Source organism: Diadema setosum, chromosome 10 (assembly GCF_964275005.1).
Source record: "Diadema setosum chromosome 10, eeDiaSeto1, whole genome shotgun sequence".
Classification (NCBI taxonomy): Eukaryota; Metazoa; Echinodermata; class Echinoidea; order Diadematoida; family Diadematidae; genus Diadema; species Diadema setosum.
The window spans coordinates 22,459,214-22,484,925 of NC_092694.1; the positions used below are offsets into that span (position 1 = coordinate 22,459,214).

Here is a 25,712-nt window from a genome sequence, read left to right on the forward strand (position 1 = left end):
TTTTGCTGTAACTACTTTGGAGATGGTTCATTTACAGTGTATGTGGTCTGTTGTCTTTGAAAGAGAGTGATGCAAAAGAAATGTTAATGGGCACTTTTAGAAGGTTCTGTAATTGCTTTCTGAGTAATGCTTATTCGTGCTATTTTCTTTAAATATATACATGGATATTATGAATTCAGAGCATTTCAGAAATTTTTGAGAATACTTGAGAGTTTGCAGATTGCAGTTTCTGTAAGGGGGAAAAATCAGTTGCATGGGAGTTCGTTCTTCACATATGTTATCAGTGATGTTACTAGTTTATGCTTGTTTTCGTACTTTGACATTTATGAATATTGAGTCCATGTTAGCGCTGCGCCATTATTCAATATTTCTAAGGTGATTTCACCTTGGGGTACAAAACCGATAAAGGAAAAAAAAAAGATGTATCGGAATATTGATCGATTCAGTGTTTTGAGCCCATTTGTTGAAGGATTCATTGCATTTGTTGTACATACATAATACCTGATACTGATGTGTGTATATATGCATTGTACTACGGGTAAACAGGGAGTTTGAGAGGTTCCCTCTCACCTCCCTGGGGTAAACAATGACTTGTTACAGGTTGTGTGAACAATGACTTGTTACAGGTTGTGTGAAATGCAAATTCATCGTACATGTTTGTTTATCTCTGTTTGTTCCATACCTTTACAAACACTATAGTAACATTCAGGTTTTAATACTTGGAACTTCAAGGTATATCCTGTATTTGTTTATTTTCATTTTGATACTTGCAAAGTGTACCAAACAGAGAAATGTGCTGATTGAAATTAGATTCCACGCAACAATCAAATTGTAATACCCTCTATTTGAAAACAATAAGAATCACATGCACACACACTCCTCTGTTCAATAGCAATTACTGCACAGATGATTTTTTTTTTCTTGTATTGAATTGACAGATTTTTGCAAAATGATGTTTCACATGGTAAATTTTTTGATTGCTCTAAATCAGCCTGTTATCAGATTATCTTTAGCATGGATATTTTTTGGATTTTTAAAGACAGATCTAAATGTCTAAGTATTTGCATTTACTTGCACAAGTAGTGTACTTTCTTCTGGTAAATGAAATACAGAAGTAGTGTTGTTGTTTTTTTCCTCTCTCTTCTTTTCTTTATGAAATAGGACAAGGACCCATTTCATTTTCTAAGCAGTTCTGAAAGTAATGCAAGTAGCAAAAATCAACAATTGCATTTACCAGAGTAATGACTGAAATACTTGCAGCTGATTGGCTGCTGCCCTGCTACAACCATGGAATCTGCAACACTACTTTGTGTTGCTATTGAGCAATTAATGTACAGCTGCTTATTGAAATGGATCCTGAGTGAACTACGGACTCAAAGGTTACAGTCACAAAAGTTCGAACTCTATAATACCCCCATTTTCCCCCATTGTTGTTGCAAACAACGGAATACAAAGAATGATTTTATGTTGTGAAGTGAGTAAGTGTGTAAGTAATATGGGCAGCGTAACAAACTCGCAAGTTGCATAGATTCGTGATCCATTTGAACATCTCAGTAAACTAGGCATCTGTACTATAGCCAGAGTTTGACAGTTGGCTATAGGAAATAGAGTAAGTCTGTTCAAAGCCAAACAGGTGCTTGTGTAGGCCTATACACTATATAAGATATGGCTCATGTAGGTCAACCACATGCTGAATAACGTGCAGGTGTTTCCCATTTGTATTCTGTAAGATACTTGTTATTTAATGAATGCAGCTGCCAATAGCAGCTTGTCTTGTTTTATACTGATTAAAGACACTGCTTTGTCATGACTTAAGTCAAAATCCTGGTCTTCTGTATTTGCATTATCTCATGAAACTGTGCCAAGTGTGTGTGTGTGTGTGTGTTGTGTATCTTTCATGAAAGTATTTTGCTGAGTTGTTGCTCTATTAAAGGACAAGTTCACCTTCATAGACATGTGGGTTGAGTGAATGCAGCAATATTAGTAGAACACATCAGTGAGAGTTTGAGGAAAATCAGACAATCCGTTCAAAAGTTAATAATTTTTGAAGTTTCTGCTCAGTCACGACTGGATGAGAAGACTACTATGGCTTGTGATGTCACATGAGTACAACGATATAAAGAAAGAATAAAGAAAATTCAACATATTTCCATTTTTCTCGCTTAACGAAAGAACACTCAACTTCTCTCTTTCAGAAGGCAGGGGGAATAATATTACCCTTTACTATATGTCAGTGACAAGTTGAAGAAATGTGCACTTTATTCAAAAAGTTAAGTTTTGTGAACTTCTCTCTTTATTTTCTTTATATCGTTGTACGCATGTGACATCATACATTGTAGTAGTCTTCTCATCCAGCAGTGACTGCGCAGATACTTAAAAATTCATAACTTTTGAACGGATTGTCTGATTTTCCTCAAACTTTCACTGATGTGTTCTACTAATATTGCTGCATTCTCTCAAATCCTTATGTATATGAAGGTGGACTTGTCCTTTAAATCTGCAGATATGATTTTACCAGTTTTGTGTATGACATAATTTTCAAATCATTTCCAAAGGAGATGAAAAGCAGATGTGAAGGAAGGTTGCAACAAAAAAGTCAGGAATCCCTGGAATGATATTCCTTACACAAAACAGAATAGCATACATAATTCAGTTTCTCATATCCAGTATGTCTCATGTACTTGTGACTTGAACATTTCCGTGTGAATATAAGATAAATGATATGATTGTTTTTCAACTGTGGACAGGTTGTATAACTCGTATTAAGTTAACGTGGAAGTCTTTCTTCACTATGCAACAAACTCAAACAAGTTGAAAAATATATCACATCACTACAATCTTTAAACAAGCTCAGTTGGGTCTTAGGAAGTAGGAACACCTAAAATGTAGCCAAAAAGTGTTTGTGTATTTTTCTCTTTATTAATTCACTTTTGTTTTCCTAAATATTTTGTACTGCAAGACTGGTCTGTTGACAATGCTCTACAACTTTCTGTAGTCATGCACTTCAACAAATCTGTCTTGTATGAAAGTGTCAAGGACAGGAAATACTGAAGCATGACAGCTCACTAGATAATAGACACTGCAGGTGTCACCTTTCTACGTATAGTTATTAAATATACACATGTCTGTTTAATTCATTGGTATGAAGTTATTTCTTTTCAAGAGAATTATTTCATGATAAGTAACTTGTCATAAAGCTACCGTAGAATCTCATGAATATTAAACATCTAGAGACTAGTGTAATCACTCTTTAAAATGAAAATTTCGAGGCATCATGGTTTTGTATACTTATTGTATATATTCTGTCTTGGTTATATGAGATGTACTTGCATACATTTGTATGCATTCCTATTTTGTGAACACGCATGAAATCTGGAATAAATGAATGAATGAATAAATAAATAAATAAATACATAAACCCATACTAGACACTCAGAACTTTGGGGCAAGAATTTTTTTTATAGTGAGTTTGTTATGATTTTATGTTCTTTATGATATTAAGAGTTCACTAACAATAAAGAAATAGCAAATTGATAAGATAATAATAATAGCAAAAACATAAGTCATTTTCATTATCACTATGTGCTAGATAATATGAGTTTCATCAGCTGACCCATCATGCAGTTTGATCATTGCTCACATCCACATGACCACATTCTCTTGAGTGCCCCCCCCCCCAAGCAAAATTGGAAATTCCCTGTCTCTGAGTTTGTGTTGATGCTTTTTTACATATTTGTATATTTCATGTGGTTTCTCATTATCTCAGACAAAAAAAAAAAAGTCAATGAAAAATAAAATAAAAAATAAATCTGAAGTGCTCTCTCAACCAAAACAATACATCCCTTTAAACATATATATACATATATATATATATATATATATATATATATATATATATATATATATATATATATATATATATATATATATATATATATATATATATATATATATATATATATATATATATATATATATATGTTTATGATTTCCCTATATTACAGATGACCTAAACACATACCTCTTCCCCATTTGATAGGCAAAGAAAAATCCTAGCAATTTGGGCTCGAATCAAGTAATCTACAAAGCCAATCTTTAATTCTGATCTGAAAGAAAATGGTTCGTCAGTGTATGATTCATTCATTCATCTATTTACAGTTGTTAACACCAGTAGCCCCTCACAGTCACTAAACGATACATGACTGGAGCCTGCATGCATGCATTGAGCTAACATCCGTAAAGGACAAACCAATAATGTACAGGCCATTTATTCTGTAGCGGATCTTAGCAATTACATTAGCTTCCGGTAGCGCGCATAATGTTGTGTGGGTTTTTTTCCCACCTGACTCTTCGATCCGTGATTTATACGGCAAGCCTGTCTACGACATCCATCCCCCTTGCCCTACCCTTTGGCCTACCCTTGGCCTTTGTAAACCCCTTTTCCCAAGTCCCAACTACTGTCAATTCACAGCAGCATCACTGCCACCAGCTAGTGTTTCTCTATTCTGCATGCTCCCTCATCCATACGCGATTGATCTAGCCTTGGTTGCTCAACGTAAGCGAGTGTACAGTAAGAACAGGCATGGGAAGAGAACGAATATTACTCATCAAACCCGCCAGAGATCATAGTGGGCGTGGACAAGGCGGGTCCCGACAGGTTCGCTCCCTCCAGTCTCACGTACAGATAGGGGGCTCGGAAGAGCGGTGGGATGCAGGTGCGTGGTATCAAAGGCGCACTCGCCGGAGTATTACAAGCGCATTGTGCAAGGCAGAGCTCACTAGCGGAGTGGGATTCATAGAGCAGACTTCGCGAGCACACAAGGGACTACACATCCAGCCAAGGTAAGCAGACGTATCGGGGATCACGCGTGCAAGGTGATCCAGGGAGAGAATTAAAGGTAGGCCAATTAATGCATTAGTTGGGTCAAGCGACGAAACTGTTGCCTCAGAGTAATCGGTAGATGATAACCGCTTTGCTAGCTTCCGTTGCAGTTTACCTGAGAAAGGTTTTTACATCGTGCGTGCCTTGCGCTTGGACTCTCTTGACCCGCCTCTTCCATCAATTCCACGAACGTATTACAGTCCCTTAAAAGGTAAATACTCATGCATGTTTACTTCCGGGTTTTATATCTTTAACAAGTTCTAATTTACAGCAAGGGAGTTTTTAATTCACTTTTATCTTTACACTTGAAATAACACTAATTGCATGGCATCTGATCATATCAGGGAGGTGAAAAGAGAATCCATTTCCATTAAAACATATCTTTTGTAGAATATATATTTATATATAAAGACATTCATAATCTTCCAAACTACTGAATAATGAAAAACTTAAAGGACAAGTTCACCTTCATTAACATCTACAAGGTCAAGGATTGAGAGAATGTAGCAATATTTGTAGAACACATCATTGAAAGTTTAAGGAAAATCGGACAATCCATTCAAAAGTTATGAATTTTTGAAGTTTTTGTGCAGTCACCGCTGGATGAGAAGACTACTGCAGTGTATGATGTCACATGCGTACAACAATATAAGGAAAATATAAAGAGAATTTCACAAAATTTCATCTTTTGAAAAAAGTACACTTTCCCTTGACTCGTTACTGAGGTATGTTATGGGTAATATTATTGCCATTGCCTTTAGAAAGAGGCAAGTCAAGTGCTCTTTTATTATGCGAAAAAAGTGAAAATATGTTGAATTTTCTTTACATTTTCTTTGTACTGTTGTACTCATGTGACATCACGAGCCTTAGTAGTCTCCTCATCCAGGGGTTCCAACACAAAAATTTTTAAAATTCATAACTTTTGCATCGATTGTCCAATTTTCCTCAAACTTTCACTAATGTGTTCTACTAATATTGCTGCATTCTCTCAATCCTTATGTTTATGAAGGTGAACTTGTCCTTTAAAACATCTCTTTGACATCGGAGAAGTGCGTGCATGGGAGATAGTGGGGGAAAAATGAGAAGTTAATTTTAACCGTCATTTTTGCATGAAGATGGTGAAATGATGAATTCAGACTCTCTGTTGGAAGGAAATCTAAGATATTACCATCATCACTATCATTTCATTTTTGCTGTTATTGTTTCATATTGTTATTCCATCATCTGCATTGATATCAGTATTACGGTAGAAAAATATGCAGAAATGATGTGGCATTTTTGTTAAAATCATGATTCCCATTATAGTTTTTTTTTAATATTTTTCTTTACTAACTTGCCCTAGGAGCTCCCCTCCCCCTTCAAAAAAAAAAAAAAAATGCACTCAAAATGAACTATAACCATCTGGTTTTGTGGAAAATCTAAAGAGTGCTTCACCAGGTCTACTGTAGTGATCTGTTGGGTCAAGGGTAAAGTAATGTAGACTCACTCTGACCTCGGGTCCCTAGACAACGTTCACTTTATCACTGATACCTACGGGAAGAATGATCAAAATGTCGATTTCTTGAACAGTATATCATTTAATATTAAGCTACCACACGATTATTCCTTCAGTGCCAGCTTTTAGTTTCCCACAGACATATACGTCGATTTGAGGGGGAGTGTGGAGGGTTGTACCGTTCTATTCACTTTGCTCTTGATATGATCAAGGTGCTACATAAGCACTTGCCCAGCTGCCCGAGGCAAGTAAGAATCAAAGTCGGTCGAGTGTTTTGGAACAATTAGAAAAAATGGTGAAAAAAAAAGTTATGTCGCACCCTGCATGATGATAAGCATTACTTATGAGCATTCCTCTCCATTTACATTACTTTTTAGCACTTGTCCTCCCCATTTCTAGCATTTCCATAGAAAGTATTATAAATATACTTTTTATGTTTTGCAAATGTATACATTTCTTTTATTATACATCATGATTTAATTATGCATTCAACTGTAAAATATTTATATGTGTCGGGCTGCTGGAAATGGAAATATAAATGAATGAATGAATGAATGAATGAATAAACTATTTAGGAAACAACAAGACAATGCATGCCTTATTGTAATTAAGTTCTGCCCCACCATTCATCACATTGAAAGGGGATAGGAGTATTGCCCCTTGACCTATAAAATCCCCCCCCCCCCAACACACATACATTTGTAAAACACTGGTCACACAGCCGATGTCATCTGGGGATTATGTGAACATGTTTAATCTGTTTTGGTGTCCACAGTGGTATATGTGGTACTCTGCCATTATGGTGATTGTGCTATCTTGCACTCCTGGATTTGGGGACAATGTTTTATTTAGGCTACCTAGTGGAACCAGTATTGCATAATTAAAACAACATTTTCAAGGGTATTACTTATCTAGGCTGATTATTTTGGCTGGGGAGACAAATGTTTTGTATTCATTAATGCATTCAGTAATTACAACCAACATTTTCGAGGGTAGTACTTATCTAGGCTGACTATTTTGGCTGGGGAGACAAATGTTTTGTGTGTTGGATTTCATGGACTTTGATGTACACAAGTCTTTTGTTTATAAAGCAAAGTCAAATTTAAATGCAATGGCCAATCTGTAGGCATGCATGTGCACTGTTTCAGGGGGAAACTGCATCTAGCTAGGTTTTTATGGCGGGTGGAATTTTTTCTTCCCTGGTTCTTCACTCACTTCGTTTGTGAGCACTGAATGAGTTCATCCCACTGTCCCATTCATGAAGTAAATAGAGTTAAGCGAAATATGATCCATAAATCAAATCGCTGGCAGTTCTTTACAAGATAGTTTTTCATTGCCAGCAATGCAAACATTGACATATTCTCAAAGACTCTGTGCCCAAGATGCTATTCTGAAAAGAGCTATAAGTACACATATATGGGGTAATTTTTCAGATATGCATAAATCTGTAAAAAGTCTGTAAATAAACGGATATTGAGTTTGAAAGGTTAAAGTGCAAGTGATGATTTTGTAGAGTTAATCACAAAAAAATGAATATGCAAGCGCTAACACTGGAGCATAACTGAATAAACTGTAACCAGGGGCCCGTTGCATAAAAGTTACTATTATGGTAACTTTGCCATCCAATGGTAACTACCATGGCAATACTCAACAGCCAATCAAAATCACGAATTCCATGGAAGTTACCATTGGTTGGCAAAGTTACCATAATAGTAACTTTTATGCAACGGGCCTCTGAGAATGAACTTTAGATGTGACTATCCATCAGCAACCTGAACAGTTTCCCTTTTTACCCACCTACCACACTATTTCTCATAATGGCCCTGTGAACAGAACTCATTCACATGAAATAGTGTATTTTCACGAGTGACACTAGCACCTGGTTCAGTGATTTATAACCACCAAATGCCCATAAAGATAATCCTTTTTTCTTCTTCTTTTTTTTTTTTTTTTTTTTGCAGCTTATTAGCCTTATAAATGTGATGATGTTATATGGCGTGTAGATGTCGTGTAGAGAGGTTTATTTTTGTGGCAGTAAGGCAACACTGCACATGTACAATTAAGTCTGGAATGTTGCTTCATTGAAAGAGTTACTGCAGTACTCTGGTCTGGTGTATTATCAGTTGATTTGATCTTTTGCTCTTGTTTCCATTCTTCCATAGGATATATCATGTATGCCTTCAAAGAACTGTGTTGTTTTGATTTTGATAAAAACCTGTAATGTTTCAAAACAATTGCAAAGTGTGCATGTATGTTAATCTGCCTTCCATCATATTTTTAATGAAATTTGTCTGATTGTTTTTAATTGACTTTAGGATTTCACTGAACTGCAGTCAGTTTTAACATGCATCAAAAAAAAAAACCCAACATGATGAAGAATTAAGGATTTTCAAATCTAGATAATTGTTAGATTTTGAAAATTTGGTAGGAGTGAGTTAGAAATGACAGTTTTCTTAATTTTGTCTTCACAAATCACCTCATACAAAATGTACATGTTTGTTTATCTGCCTTCGACCAGATACTTCAGGAAATTTGTCTCATTTTTCTTTAATTGATTTTAAGATAGGGTACAAGGAAATGGATTGATCTAGTGGAAAATGGAGATCCACACAGTGTTTGATAACAAATATTTGTCTACTATTATCAGATGAAGTTGCTTTGAAAAAAAAAATCCATTCATCTGAATTCTCTTATTGTTGTAAAAGGTATCATGTATCCAATGCATAATATGTCTTATTTTGATATTCCTCTTTAACAGCATAATATCAACAGTTTAAAGGAAGCCGCATTTCACCAGTTACCATGGCGATTGTGAAAAGCAGTTATGAGGATGTCAGCATCCCAACTGGGATGTCTGTCATTGACTTTGTCTTTGAAAAATTTGAGGAGTATGGAGATACCACAGCAGTGGTGAGTTTCTACAAAATGTATGCCTTTATCACTGACTGCTATCATGTGTAGAAAAACAGCTGAAGGTCAAATCTATTCTTTATTTGACTGTGACAACAGGTGTTTTACTTGATTGCTTTTTTTATTTTCCAAAATATAGAATTTTGTTATTTGTTCATATGTCTACAAATTGTATGTTTGCACATTGTGTGAGGTGAAATATACCTTTCAACTAAACTTGTTGTTTGTTCATGTGTACTTGCTATGAAATAGTTTGTACATCGTTGGAGTGAAATATACAACTCTGCTAAATTAAATTCCCCCCCCCCAAAAAAAAAAATAGAATAACCTGGAAATAGTCCATTATTCTGTTTGTGATAACAGGCATTATGCTCGCTTGTTTGTTTTCCAGTATAAAATCTTGTTGTTTGTTCATGTCTGCTTGTTTTAAAATTTGTTTTTTGAGGTGAAATATACAAGCTGACTAAGCCAAAATAGAGTAAAAGAGAATAATGAAAAAAATATATATATATTTTGAAAAAGTCTATAATTGTGTGTTGATCATATTTTCGTTATGGCGTATCAATGATAGATTTACTCTGACTTCCATGTGTCTACTCTGTCGATAAAGGTTGATGGCTTGTCGGGACGCTCCTACACGTACGCGCAGGTGAAGCTTTTATCTCGTCGCATTGCTAGCGCCCTCTGTAAGCAGGGCTACAGGAAGGGTGACGTGTTCGGCATAATGAGCCCGAATATCCCGGAGTTTGTGTTGATGCTGTGCGGCATTGGAAGGATGGGCGGTGTAGTGAGTGGAGTGAATCCACTGTACACAGCTGGTAGGTACAAGTTGAACAGACGTTACTTGTGTCACAGAATGAGATTTAGAGTGGGTTCGAATCATCCCCTTTTGAGACAAGTGGGAGTTGTTTAACCCGTTGAGGATGAGTCCCGAGTATACTCGGGCAGTTGTCTATGGGAAATGCGTGTTGTAGCAAAATCAGCCTGTCCTCAATGGGTTAAATAGCAGCCATATGTCACCTACATGCATTTATGATGACAAACAAATATGAATAGAAAAAAAAAACAAACAAATGTTTTGTCTATCCAAAATGATGTGGCTCATTGACACTTCATGCTCTTTTGAAAACTGCCATTTTGATGCAAATTTTGTGAAATGTTTGGTGCTCCAGTATTTTCATAGTTTGTTCTGCAGTGTGAAAAATTCTGTGGATAAAAAATGGTGGTATCTTGCACTGCTTCAGCCATGACCCTGTTTTCTGTATTCTGTATTCTTTATCTTATCTTTCTTTCTTTTTCTATTAGCAAACTCTTGAAACATTGAAATTAAGCATACATGTACTTTTAACAGTTTCTCCAGACCCTCTGTTTCTTTTAAAGATTGTTGGTTCTCAACTTTCCAAAGTGTGCATAAATCCCTGTAGAAACTCCGCAAACAGTCAGCAGTAGTTTTGATTTTGTTGACATTTTGAAAGTTGCTCATGAAGAGCATGTTGCTGCTGAGTGTGCAAATATTAAGGTTAATAAATAAAAAAAAATGTTGCAGTGGTTGACACTGAAGTCTGAATGAACCTTTTGTTTCATGTAAAATGTGTAACTCATTGTGTTTGAATGGTCTTCTCACATCAAAAGTCCTGAAAGTAACATTCCTACATATCATTCCATCATTTGTTTTGATGGGTTAGGAACATCCAGTTTTATATGATTTTGTTTTGAACTGATTTGATTTTTGGATTTTACACAAATCAGATAAAACATTACAAAGAAATCTTCCCAGCAAAATTAAATCTTCAAAACGATTAAATAGAAATTAAATACCCCTAGGGTAATTATTAAATCAAATTATTTCAAGGAAATGGACGAGACCACCATCAGAAGCGAAAGCCTGACTTTGATGTGAGCCTCTAAATCATTTAAGCCAAGAAGCTCTTCTTTCAAAATCTGATGAGCTTAACTAAAAGCTGGCATGGGCTTTTGTGATGCAAGGTCACATTTGGAAGTTTGTATCCATGTTTAAGTTCATTCATTTAGGTAAAAGATAAGCCAGATATTGTGATTAAAGACAACACACCCAAAGTGATTTTTTTTTTTAACATGATATATTGCATGAATCCTCGATGTGTAGTAAGTCTGTAATTCATAAGTTTCGTAAATACACATGGCATGTAATCCATGATACTATGTAGGCCCAGTGTAAAATGAGGTATGTTTGCCTGCATTTTAATTTTGTGAATTTTACAAGAGTTGAGATTTGTGAAATTAAAATGCACATGAGAGTTCTTGTCTGCACTATATGCATTGAATGTCAGAGGCATTTTGTGAAAATTTCATGCTTTGAAAAATATCTTCAGCTCCAATTCGCAAAAATTTCGTGCTGCAAAAATATCTTACTTCACAGTACTTTGAGAGCTTTTCCTACAAAGCTACAATTTCATGGGTATGTCATCTTCCACCCATAGATCAATTTCTTCTTCAGGTACATAATGGCTAGTATTGGAGTACTATTAAAGCTAAAGTGGTACCCGTGTTGGTGTAATTGGATATGTGATTTAGTTTTTGATGAATTACATTGTGATATTAGATTTTATCTTGAGTTTGAATATTAGCACAAAGATAATGTATCCTCTCTATAAGTATCTAAGTGGTTCATATTAATTGCCACAACCTTGTCAGAAGAGCTGGGTCACCTTGCTCTGTTTCTTTGTTTTCAGCCAGTCTGAACTGAAAAGTTGCTAACTATTGAGATTGTTTTTCAATTCTTTTGAGCTGGAAAGTGCAGTGAACTATTGTGTTGTCTTTTCAGCTCCTCTGAGCTTAAGTGCAGTATCACATCATGATTAATTTGATTTCTTGACGGAGTGAAATCAGGAAAAAAAAAAGAGAGGTATAAGTTTCAAGATCAAAATTAGAGGTAAAATAAAGAAAAATATTTAATATTAGAGCATGTAGAACATAGACATTGCAATGAATATATCCTCGACAAAGTGTTGTTCCTGTGCTAAATTTCATTTATCGCTTCCTTTCTTTTTGGGGTGTAGTGCTTATGTTAGGGCATTTTTGTTCTGATTTTATTGAGAGCAACTTTGCCTAATTACTGAGCAATTTGTGCTATGGGCATATAATCTCACATTTTAAGTACATTGTAATTGAGTGCTTCATTAGTTTTGTGGACCAAAGGCATGGAATACCTTGCCAAAGGAACTTCACTTATCACCCTCAGTTTCAACATTCAAAAAGAATTTTCCCTTTAACTTTGAATTTGGATGTAAAGTGCATTGATACAGCTTACTGGAAATGCACTATGAATGAAGACTATATTATTATTTTTATTATTATTCATGTGCCAAACAAAGCCTCATATGTTTCACATAATTTAATATTTGATATGTAATGTATTTTTGTGTTGCCAAGTTGGTCTGCTTGGCAATGGCAGACTTGAGTAATGTGCTCCCATGTTTGCTTTGATGAGCTTGGCCATAAGGGGGGGGGGGTGGGGTGGGGGGTAAGAAGTTTTATGTCTCTTTTTATGTTTGTTTGCAGTAAATCTACACTGCTTAGAAGCAAAGGATTAAGACTGTTATCACAGTATAAATATCTGGTATAATCTTTGTCATCTTAAGATGAACTGGTTCGTCAGATGGAGGCTGCAGGGGCCCAGATGATCATCACCGTACCTCCCTTTGCCGAGAAGGTTTTGGAGGCAAAGAGCCGGCTCCCAAAAGTGAAGGTAAAAGGGTGTGCTTTTTACTCCAAATTAACCCCAAGAACACTGTGTAAAGTCAACCAGCCCATGTCTTTTAGTGAACTTTTTTTTTTTTTTTACTTCAAGGAGAATAAAGCCCATATATATATTTGTGTCTTTGTGTATGGACAATAATAAAAAGAATAAACATAAACAAAATTCAGCATATTTTCATTTTTCTAGCATAATGAAAAAGCACTTGACTAACCTCTTTCAAAAAACAGAGAGAGTTATTTTACCTTTAACATATTTATGTTGATATCAAGAGGAGGGAATATGCACTTTTCATTTTAAAAATGGGATTTTGTGGAATTGTCCTTATATTTTTGTCCATGCATGATCTCATTATTTGTTGTAGTCTTATCATCACTTCTAAAACTTTACAAATTCAAAATTTTTGAAAGGATTGTCCCATTTTCCTCAAACTTCTCTGATGTATCTTTCTAATATTGCCGCTTTTGTTCAGTCTGAATGTATTTGGGATTTAATGCCCCTTTGATATTTAAAAAGTTTAGTGACTTTTTATGCCTCTGCCATGAAGTGGTGCCGGAGGCATTATGTTTTTGGGTTGTCCGTCCGTCTGTCCTTCCGTCCGTCCGTCCGTCCTTCCGTCCGTAATGAATTTTGTGGACAGCGTAACTAAAAAACCTTTTGAGGTATCCTAATGAAACTTGGCATGTATGTGTATAAGGGGGTGAAGTTATGCCTATCAACTTTTGGGTGCACACGGTCAAGGTCAAAGGTCAAAAGGTCAAGGTCAAATCCATAAAATTTCACTATTTCCGCCATATCTATGTAATGCCTGAAGATATTTTCTTGAAACTTAGTGTATACATGTATTACCCAATTATAATTCTCTAGTGGAAGTTTGGGGTCATGAGGTCAAAGGTCAATGGTCAAAAGGTCATGTAAAAATATTAAAACTTCACATTCTTCTCCGTACCTTGGAAATTGTTCAAGGTATCTTCATGGAACATAGTATATAAACATGTACTGACTGGCAGTGATTATCTAGATAATTTAGGGTTCATGGGGTCAGGGGTCAAAGGTCAAGGGCAACACTTCAAAATTTTACTATTTCCCTCATATTTATGCAATGCCAGCAAGATTATCTTTTTAACAGTTGGTGCATGCATGTATAACCTGATAGAGATTCTCTGGAAAGTTGTTGTTGTCTTTTTTTTTTTTTTTTGCCTAAAAGGTCAAAAGGTCAAAGATCAAGTGAAAGTGCTGAACTAACTTTTTCCTCCGTATCTCGGAAGTGGCTCAAGTTATCTTGAAACTTACTACATATTTATGCATGTTCTGCGTGACAGTGATATCTTCTGAATTTTTGGGTCAAAGGCCAGATGAAAATGATAACAATTTACTATTCAATACAGAAATTGCACTTTTTCTCCATACCTTGAAAATTACTCAATGCATAAACATATGAATTGGTCAAAGTCAAGTTAAAGTCCTTAAATCCCCCAATACATGCTCTCCTATTCATCCAATTAAACCTAGATCAGGGAAGGTGAGCATTCAACTCATTTGTGACAAACTTGTCATTTTAATATTTTGCCAATTTTGTGAAAATGTAATCACACATTGTCCACATGTTCTATCTAGACCTATTAGGAGAACCATGCATTATGGCGGAGGCATACCAGTCGCCATAGCGACATTTCTAGTTGTATCTAAATCACAGGGTGTTCCTTACATGTTTTTCTCTGGTTGCCTATTCGGGCCTTTGAAATCTTAAAATCTGACATTTTGGTGGCCCAAAAGAAATATGTACTGGACCAATGGCAGTAAAGAGATGTGTACTTTATAGTAGTAGTAGTCCAAAATGAAAGCAAAGGTAACGATCCATTTTGAATATAAGTCACCTGATTGGGCCAACCCCAAAAGATAACTCTTTTGGAAATTGGGTGGCTCGACATCAATTTCAATCAATTCACTGGGCCATTTCCAATGTCATGTCTTGTCTGTTATCACATAATGGACCTTTGCTTACCGATACTTGCTTGCTGTGTGAGACACTACACTATAGTCAAGTTGCATGCCACAAAGAAAGGTATTTGAAAGCTACTGAAATTGAAGGAAACTTTTTTTTTTGTTGAAATGGGGTCAAATGTTCAGTAGTTTCACAGTTGGAAGCACAAAGTATGTGAGTGCTTTCTTTTTCAGTTTCCCATGAAACAAGCATGTATCAAAGTCCAAGTCAAAATGCTGATAATTTGAGCTTTGAGGAAGCAGTATGTATTTGCACTTACTAGTCTTTCTTCTTGAATGTATGCTGTGCCATTTATGTGTATGTGTGGTTTTTCTACAAATAATCTGCCGTGATAACGACTTTTAATGTCTTGGATATGAAGATATAATATTCAGGCTGATACATTTAAAGTGTCAAAATGAGTTTCCAAAATCACCAGAGGATTTTAATTCAGCACTCTCATGCTCTATATCACTGAAAGAAAACACTAATTTGTGATCATCTTGCATTTAATTAGTTTTCTTGTAACACATTTTGTTATCTGTGCTACAAGGGTTTCACTGCAAATTCTACTATCAAATGAAATACTACTACCAGCAGAAAATAACCTGAGTGTATCGTTTGGCATAGGTACTTGAGGTCATAAAATGAACTTGACCTTGTGATGGAAGCTTCTGCTTTCAACCCTTCAGAAAAAAGGGGTGTAACTCCAATTAGTCTAGTGTCTTTTTTGCCTAGAGATGATAACATCTGCATTCACCTGTACGGGCAGTTAGTGTATCTGTTTTGAGGATGGAAGCTTCTGAAATTATTTCTGAAGGAAAATGGGCATAACTCCATCAAACTTGTACCTAGTCTAGAGTCATTTATACCTAACGTCTTTACCTTTAACATCTAACAATCACCACAGGCAGTGTACGTGTTTGGCGAGGCGGATGGCTGCCAACCCTTCGAGGATTTACTGGCTGATGACGGCTCGGCTTTCCCCACCCTGGCGCCCTCTCTTGATGACATCTTTGCCCTCCCTTTCTCAAGTGGAACCACAGGAGTGCCGAAAGGGGTCGTCGTGACAAACAAGATGATCATCTGGAACATCAGTCAATTGGAAAGGTGACTGATCCTTCAGTGAGCACTAGTCATGAAGATTATGCCAAATTCAGTCAGTAAATCAAATTGAAGTTGGGATGTGTTAAAGACCAGTAGCATGGGGGAAACATAAGTGGTCCCATCTTTATTCCCTATACCACGTGGGGTTCATTAAAAAACCATGAATAGATCCCATTTCTGAATATTTGCATCAAAGCATACATAATGCAAGGCTGCTCACTTACCCATTTTTTTCTACTGGTCTGACCTGCCTGTCTGTCAGACCAGTTGGTACCCAGTTTTTCAATTCTTTACTGGTCTATTCCTGAAAAAGTCTCTGGTCCAACAGTGACTTTTACTGGTCCTGGACCATTGGACCAGTGCCAGTGTACAGCATAACATAATGGTCAAATCCAGTTGAAATTCTTCAGCTGTGTGTGTACCTATATCGAGATGAGTGATGGAAAATGCAATGTCCACAATTTGTAACAGGGGTTCTCGAATATATCCAAGCGAGGCCAGCCATCCAACTCCATGGTATCCCTATGCTACCAGGTCTTTAAAATGGAATGACTGTCCTAGGACTCATGAAGTTGCTTCTTGCATGATTTGTTTGCAAGCAGTGTCTGTTTTGACCCCTAGTGAGATCAATTTAGGCAGTATGGTGTTTCATTTTGGCATTATCTCATCTTTCCCCAAAATAGATGGTCACGTGGTGAAGACTTTTGCGTGGGAAAGGCACAGCTCTCTATTTGTCTAAGAATATGTTTCACATTGTAAAAGGAAAAACTAATGTCCAACAGCTTTTATTCAAACATGTCCCAAAAATATATATGAAATACACCAACCTGAAAATAGTGACTGACAGTCACATTGTACCATAAGAGAAGACAAAGAACATTGTATGGCTTCCTTATAAAGTGTCAATCAACTTGGAGTGTCTCCTTGAATGTAGAATTGGAGTATACTTACATATCATGTAAAGCATGATTTGATATTCATCATCTGATAACTAAGACCATTAAGCATTTGATTACATCAGTGGGCTGGTGTGCCCTATTAGATGAAACATTTCAATGTCTGCATATCATGAATTTTAATAATGAAACTCAACCATGATTTGAATTGGCAGTCAGAAGAAAGAGCCCACATTGAGGGTTGCCATATATTACTTATTGGGTTGGTTTTTTTTTTTAATGCCTCTCTCATGAAGTGTCACTGGAGGCATTTTGTTTTGGGGTTGGCTGTCCATCAGTCCTTCCATCTGACTGTAATTGATTTTGTGGACAGCATAACTTAACCCATTCCATATGGGAACCTGATGGCCTGTGTATTAAATCAATGGGAATTTCAGAATTCAGTACGGAACGGGTTAAGAACTGTTACAGGTATTCCAATGAAACTTGGTATAGGGATGATTTCTTTTTTCCAACCTAGCAACTTAGGGAAGCACTTTAGGGAAAGCCTGCCATCTTGTACCCTTGTATTTTGCTTTTTTTTTTTGTTTATCTGTTACCACTTGTATCATTGTCTTGCAAATGCCAAATTAATGATAATGATAATAATAATAACAATGAAGTTAAGCTTACAAACACTGATATGGGTGCACATTCTTGAGGTCAAAGGTCAAGGTCAAATTCTTAAAATTTCACTTTACTGTAAAAGTGGAAATTTTCACGGTGTTGAAATTTTCATGTATTTCGCACGACCAAAAACTAGCACGAAAATAAAAGCATGTAAATATTTTAGCTTGCTTTCAGTTCCAGTATTCATGTCTTGATTCCACAGCATTAGAAACACACAAAACTCATCTTACCCAGCCGAGCTCAAATTGATACTTGTGCCAAAATGTCCACTTTTACAGTATCCCCCATATCTCTGCAATGCCTGATGGTATTTTCATGAAACTTAGTGTATGTACATGTAATTGCCAGATAAAGATTCTCCAGGGGAAATTTTGTCAGTTCCTTGGGAGATATATTTACTCCTCAAAACAGATTTTCCCCTTAATGTTGCATGCTTTTGGAAAAAATATATTTTCTTCTGAAAAAAATATAACTCCCGGGGAGTTATTCCCCTGGGGATGTCCAGTGTTATATGATAATACCTCCATGTTAAGAGGCAATATCTATGTATTGCCTTTGGTATATTCACTGCAGCAATCCAGAAATTTTGGATGATGCACCTAGAGAGAACACACTGGCACTGCTGCCTTACTTTCACACCTATGGCCTTGTAGTCATTATGCTTCACAGCCTTCGATGCGGCACCCGGCAAGTCTGTATGGCGCGCTTTGAGCCTGAGGCCTTTCTCAAGATCATGCAAGATTACAAGGTGAATGTCAACTTATCTGATTTCTCACAGAATGTTCTGATTTGTTTTCCTTTGAAAAGAGCACCTTTTGTGTAGTGCTATATTATTATGTATTATGGTAGCACAGAATTCTTTTTATAAAGAAATATCTAGGGTGTTGAGGTGGCTCAGTCAGTATCCTGTCCAGGGGCGGATCCAGGAATTCTGTAAAGGGGAGGCGCCTTTACAAAATCAAAGGGGGAGGGGGCGCACGCCTCCCCCTCCCCCCCCCCCCCGGTTTTTTCTTTTTATTTCTTTTGTTTTAACAAAAAATAAAGAGGGGGCGCGTCCCTGGTGCGCCCCCCTCTGGATTACTGCTGTTTGCCTTCCAATCAAACGGCTTGGGTTAAAATCAGAATGAACAATATTGTTGTACCTCCTAGCATAATTCCTGTCATCTCCACACATGTAATTAAGGTTCTTGTTTGCTGTTAATAATGTAATGTATCACAGCAAAATATGTCCCACCAAAAATTTCAGCTAGTAAGTTGGATTTTTGTGCTTCTGATTCTGTATATCACAGATTAATGTGGCCTACCTCGTCCCACCCATCATGTTATTCCTAGCCAAACACCCGCTGGTTGAAAAGTACGACCTGTCCTCGGTGAGAATGATATTGTCTGGGGCTGCACCATTAGGAGGCGATATTGCAGAAGCCCTCAAGAGCAGGACAGGGGTCAAATGTATCAGACAAGGTAGGGGTGTTAAAAAAACCCAGCCAACAACTAGGATGATTTTGCTTCATTTTTCTCCTACTCATTCAATTTTATCTTATTTTTGCTTTAATTGATTATTCATTAGGTGTAAGCTGACTAAAAAATGTGAAATTATCATATTTTGCTGATTTACCATTTGCTGAATTAACAGTAAACTTACAGTAGCTCATGCCCAACTCTTGTCATGCATCGACCATGCTTGTATCTAGCATGTAGTTGCAGCTAGCTGTCATCATTAGACGTATAGTGAATTCGTCTTCACGTCTTTCATCTGTCTTTACATGTACACGTTATCACAGTGTTCGTTCGCTAGTTTTCTGTTTCCTCTCGCTACTTAATTGTGTTTCCCCCCCTCAAATAATGGACGCTCCTCGGTTATTTGTCTCAGTAACATGCATAATGGGCATGCAAGGGCTTGAGTGTATTGATTGATTGAGGTGCAGTGGTGTACATAACAGTGCACTCCCGTTATAACGAACAAGGTTATAACAAAATTCCAGTTACATTGAAGTAAAAAGTCAGGCCGCAACATTATCAGCTCGACGTATTTTCATTGTTTATTTGTTCGGTTGTAACAAAATTTTGACATAACAAAAGAAAACTGCCGATCCCAAGGACTTCATTATAACAGGAGTCCACTGTATGTTAGTTTACATTCTACTCGATATGGCCACCTCCTCATGTATGTACATGTATATTGTACGAGTTAACTGTAGAAGTGGATATTTTCGCGCGACTCATTTTTCACGCTCGGCTGGGTAAGAAGAGTTTGGCATGTTTTTAATTCTGCAGAATCGTGACATCAACTATGTTGTACTGGAACATATGGAAAGCAAAAATATTTGCATGCTTTTATTTTCGTGCTGGTTTCGGATTGTGCGAGGTGCGCAAAAATGTCCACTTCTACAAGTACCTATCCAGGCTGGCAGATTCTTGTGAATGAATAAAAGATAAACACACAATGATGCCTCTGACTTAAATCTTCCATCTCACGTACACTTTCACAGGCTTTGGCATGACAGAATTGGGTCCTGCCTCTCATGTTCTTCCTAAGAGCACTGATGTTCCTTCCAGTGTTGGACTCCTGCTACCTAACACAGAAGCCAAGGTACATCTAAAGTGAAAACATAGTTCTCATATGCCTGCAGAACTTTCAATTTTTGCTCTAAAATGTATGCAAATGCATAAGAAATGCGTGGAATAATGCTGTGATAACATAATTTCAGTTGGGTATTGATGAAAATGCGAAATAAGAGCCAAGAAGTTTAACGGGAAGTACACTACAATCTCAAAGCTCACCCGATTGTAGCTGCTATGTGATGTTTTTTATTCAATTACATTGATTAAAATGTATCGGACCAGAGCGGTATCACAATACTTGTGAGATTGAATTGCATGCAGCTTGTTCTGCACGCAATTCAGTGATACTGCTTGGACATGATTCGATCATCATGTGCCAGCAGCATTCTCCTTGGAGAAGATGCTTCAGAAATAATAGTCAGGTACACTGACTTTTATCATTTCACACTTTCAATCTCTAAATATTTGAAAACAACTCGATATTTTGGCAAATCGCGCCAGCCAGACAAATTTATTGGTAGAGCTTTCCAATATATTGCAAGCAAATTCCAAATGGTGGAAGATGAATTTTGAGCCCTTCCGAATACTATGTGTTAGCTTTAATTGCTTCCAGTGAAGTCCCCACACAGCGTATTTGTGATGTAGGGATGTGCAGTTATTGCAAGTTATGATGAATGCAGTTATCTTAGGCTGCGTTATCTAACTTGAGAGAGAGAATCACGTTTCAAGACGCGTTTGGAACGGTGTTTGCAAACGTGGTTTGAAACGCGATTCTCAGGGAGCCGCGTTTATCTAACCATCATACAATCGCGATTCGAGTGGTGTCACTGCGCAGCTGCTTTGCACCGTTTGACCCGGGAAGTAAAGGTCAACTGCATACAACCAAACATGCCTCCTCAGTCACACACAAATAATGGGAAAAGAGCACAACCGGAAACAGCTGGGATTTGACCTTGAGATATAAACGCGTATCAAAACGACATTGCGATTATCTACTCAAAGAACAGCAATCGTGGTCTCAAACGTGTTTCAAAACGCCCTTTGAAAGACGTTTCAAAACGATGTTTCTAAACACGTTTGAAAACACAGTTACGTTTATCTAACCCCTGAAAATGCCTCAAAAGTGTTTAGGATCGTGATTCTGCCTCAGAAAGTTTTTAGATAAACGCAGCCATTGTAACAACAGTGTAACACAGAACACAGTAAGATATTTGGTTTTGGGTTTAATCTCGGCCACCAATTTCCCTTTACTATCTCAAGCCACCCAACCATATTCCAATTAGATACCATATACTATATACTCCCTGGATCACGGTAGCTCCAAAGAATTCGGCCTAATACACTCCGCATGTATTGTATAAGTGCATATCCAGTCTGCATAAGCCCGACTGGCGTTGCTTGCACATTTTATTCAATCTGCAAAAATATAAACAAGAGAAAGGAAGGCGTCCTTAGTACACTGTACATGTATAAATGAGTTGCCCATCAACGTAACCCTTCACAATTGTCACAGGGCTTAATCATGCACAAAATCTCTGAATGGCACTCTTCTATTCATGTGCATACTCTGAATCATAAACTGTTGCCTGAAAATGCCTTTCTCAATTGTGTGTACACAATACCAGCAATGACTCTATTTTGAATGGAACACAAAAAAATACTGGCTTGCATATGTATCACATTAAACTCACTTTCAGATGTTGTTCATCCCTCAGTAATTTCAACTGCATTTCAACAGCAAACCTATTTATATAATTGTGTATTAATTCTAATCCAATACACCTACATATATTTTTCCATGTAACCTCCTTACATACATTACATATGAGTATTAAGTGCAATATAAACTGGCATGTAACACTTGTCAGTCTTATTCAATACACTCAACTCATTCATGTTATTGTTGCTGTTTGTGTATACAATCTATCAACTTCCGCATTGATTTACAACCTTTATAAAGCTGGTGCTCAAATTCCTTAAATAAGAAATATGTATGGAATTTGCATTTGTGTGGTTCATTATTAAAATGATGTACCATTTCTTTAAATAAACCTTGCCTCGTGCTCGTTATTTCTTTTGAGAACTTTGTTCGAGTAGTGCGACCCGACCTCGATGTAAATCGGGCCTATTTAAACCCTTTACTCACTTGATGTGTAGAGGACTCATATTTTCACTCTTAAACTAACCTTTCATACATCCAGACATTTAACAATTTCATTCATGGAGCATGCAACTTATCCAGTTAATACGACAACCTCTATCGAGCGCACTGTGCCCAGACTACATGCGCGACTACCGAATTCACTGACCGCCTCCACACACAGTGCGCACTGTACCGTATGCGTTATAACATGTGACAATTGAACCGTCTTTGTCTTTCTACCAACAAACTCTGAGGCTCATTTTCAGCACACACAATAATTATTTGATATATGAACCAAAAATATGGAACTTACTTCTATGACGGAATGCATCAGTAACTGTAAGCTCGTTGTAGCCCTCTCTAATGCATAATTCAGGACCACAAGCCAAACTCTTGTCTCTGCGGACCAAACCTGGCGCTGCAAAAACGTGTTAGCTCTCTACCGTACTTTCGGCTGCTACAGTAACTTCAATTGTAAGGTATCTCTAAATGCACACACCTATGGTGTCTTTTAAGTCAACAAAAAAAATAATCATTTTCCGTCTTTACTCAATGAAACATACCTCCCCCCCAATGAGGGGTTTACCTCATTCCAAAAATGTGAAAAATCATTGACAATTAAATTTTACTAGACACTTGAATACTGCTGCTCTCAACAATACTTGACATATACACAATGTTAACTGAACTTGACATGTTTAGCTGACATTACATGTAACCTCACTTGAAGGTTAACATGAGATAACTTTCAGTCTTCATAACCTTCTGCTGGGTAGACTACCACTACTTTGGTTATCGGCCTCTTATAGTCTGACCTAGCGGTTTTCACCTTCACATTCCTTACTCTGCCATCAGATCCTGGATATACATGCACGATTCTACCTAAGATCCACTTTCCGCGCAGAGCATTAGGATCTGATACCACTACAATGTCATCGACGCGAACGTTTCGTCGTTCCACATTCCATCTCCTTCGAGGCACCAGTAGCGGAAAAACATCTCGATTCCATGCTTTCCAAAATGCATCGACAATGCGCTGGACGAATTCGACACGGTGTCGGGGGTTCCTAGTCTCCCTGAACGGACCTTGCGACACTCTACTTGATGCGCGACCTAACAAAACATCATTCGGACATAGGTAACTACCATCATCTGGATCATTGGGCGCCCTGCCAATCGGACGCTGGTTTACCAGATTTGCTACTTCAACAAAACATGTGTACAACTCAGAGGGGGACATAACTTGACTGCCTATTGCTTTCTTCAGCGCGTATTTACAACTTTTCACAAGAGCTTCAGCGCTTCCATTCTGATGCGGGGCATAGGGCGTTGTGAATTTCCATTCCACTCCGCGATCAGCACAATACTCCTTCAACTGCACGTCATCCCAACCTTTCACCATCTCACGTAACTCGCGTTCTGCGCCTACGAACTGCGTACCGTTGTCGCTCACTAAGACCTTGGGCTGACCTCTGAAGGCGAAAAATCTCCGAAGCACTTGAATGAACTCCATGGTAGAACTATCGACAGCTACATCTAGATGAACGGCTCGCGTGTTGAGACATGTGAAAATCACTCCGTATTGCTTCGCTACCTTATTTCTTCCGACCTTAACGTTGTACGGCCCAAAATAATCACACGCTGTATAGTGAAAGGGTGGTGTGAACGGTGCTGTGCGTAGCTCTGGCAAATCGGCCATCAGTTGAGACTCCAACTTGCATTCCATCTTTCTGCAAGTGACACAGCTGTGCTTTATCGACTTGGCAAGCTTGGTCACTCCGGTTATCCAGTACTTGCGTCTCACTTTAGCCGCAGTAGTCGCCACCCCATCATGGCCAATCTCATGAATTTGTCGTGTGATGAGCCTCGATACCCTATGCTGACCTGGTAACAGCACAGGATGCCTGTTGTCGTAAGACTCAAAGATCCTTCCCGCTCTGCCACCGACATAGATGATGCCGTCATCGACATAAGGGCTCAGCGTTTTGAGCTCTCCTCGTTTCATCTTGGCATGCAGTGGCTTTTGTACCTCTCCGATCCAGAACCGCTCAGCAGACTCTAACTCTGATGGATTGAGAGGTCCTTTCCTTCCACCTCCTGCTGCGTCACTGCCGGTTTTACACCTGGCCTTTGCATTGTGAAGAAATCTCTTGACGTATGCAGTGACCCTTATCAACTTCCTCCAGCTCGAGTACCTCTCACAGTCCAAGCAATCTGGAGTTACGACTGCATTCATTACCTGTTCTGCTTTACGCCTTTCTTTGTTCTCTTCTGCATTTGGTGATGTGATTTCTATGCACGTCCACTCTTCCTCAGCCAGTTTAAGGAATTCAGGTCCATCTCTCCACCTTTCAAGCAACTTTGACACTGGCACTCCTCTGGATACATCATCTGCAGGATTTTCCTTGCCATTTACATGTTTCCACTGATGCGGATTGGACTTGCTCTGTATCTCTCCTACTCTAGATGACACAAATGGCTTAAAAGCCCTTGCTTGGCTTCTAATCCATCCCAGCACTATCATGCTATCAGTCATGAAAATTGTATCCTGCATCTCCAGTGTCGTCTCCTCTCTGATAGCTTCATCCAGTCTAGTGGCCATCACAGCCGCTTGAAGTTCAAGTCTGGGTAATGTCAACCTTTTCAACGGTGCTACTCTTGATTTGGCAGCCACAAATCTGACATCATACCGGTCGCTGTCGTTCCTCTGCCATCGAAGGTATGCGCATGCACCAAAGGCATCCTCCGAAGCATCACTGAAGATACACAGCTTGGGCAAACCCATTGCCTCTGGCGGGGTTAAACATCTTGGGAATGTCACTTCATTGAGCTCCTTCATTTCTCTGAATAGCTTAACCCACTCAGCATTTTCTCTAGGCGGCAGCTCCTCATCCCAGTCTAATCCAAGTTGCCAAAGACGCTGCATACCTATCTTGGCTTGCACCAAGAAGGCAGAGGCAAAACCAATCGGGTCAAATATCCTGGCAACTTGACTTAGGATTTGTCTCTTGGTCCATTTGTACGAGTCATCTTTCTCAGCTTCACTCTGGAGTAGAGTTGACTTCACTAGGTATGAAAACTCATCTGTATCATGCTTCCACACAGCGCCCAACACTTTCTCCTCCGTCAACGCTTCAAGGACATTCATCTCATCTGATTTAGTTTCATCGCCTTTCATAGGGATGTTAGAAAGCCAGCCTTTAAGCTTGAAACCACCCTTTGCTAGAACTGCATCAATGTTCTTGGTTAACTCCTTTGCCTCTTCTGATGATTTGACTGATGTGCAAATATCATCCATGTAAGTGTCACGCTCAAGAACCATAGCCGC

General features: G+C 37.9%; 1 protein-coding gene across 1 annotated transcript in view; it reads left to right on the forward strand.

Moving 5' to 3' along the window:
* The first annotated feature begins 9,140 nt into the window (after positions 1–9,140).
* Positions 9,141–25,712, forward strand: part of LOC140234264 (uncharacterized) — a 29,024-nt gene continuing 12,452 nt past the window's right edge. Inside the window, exons 1-7 of the mRNA XM_072314325.1 lie at positions 9,141–9,287; positions 9,898–10,105; positions 12,908–13,014; positions 15,918–16,117; positions 18,253–18,427; positions 18,969–19,140; positions 20,169–20,269. Coding sequence (XP_072170426.1) covers positions 9,180–9,287; positions 9,898–10,105; positions 12,908–13,014; positions 15,918–16,117; positions 18,253–18,427; positions 18,969–19,140; positions 20,169–20,269 — 1,071 coding nt within the window. The 5' untranslated portion in view covers positions 9,141–9,179. The remainder of the gene's footprint in view (positions 9,288–9,897; positions 10,106–12,907; positions 13,015–15,917; positions 16,118–18,252; positions 18,428–18,968; positions 19,141–20,168; positions 20,270–25,712) is intronic.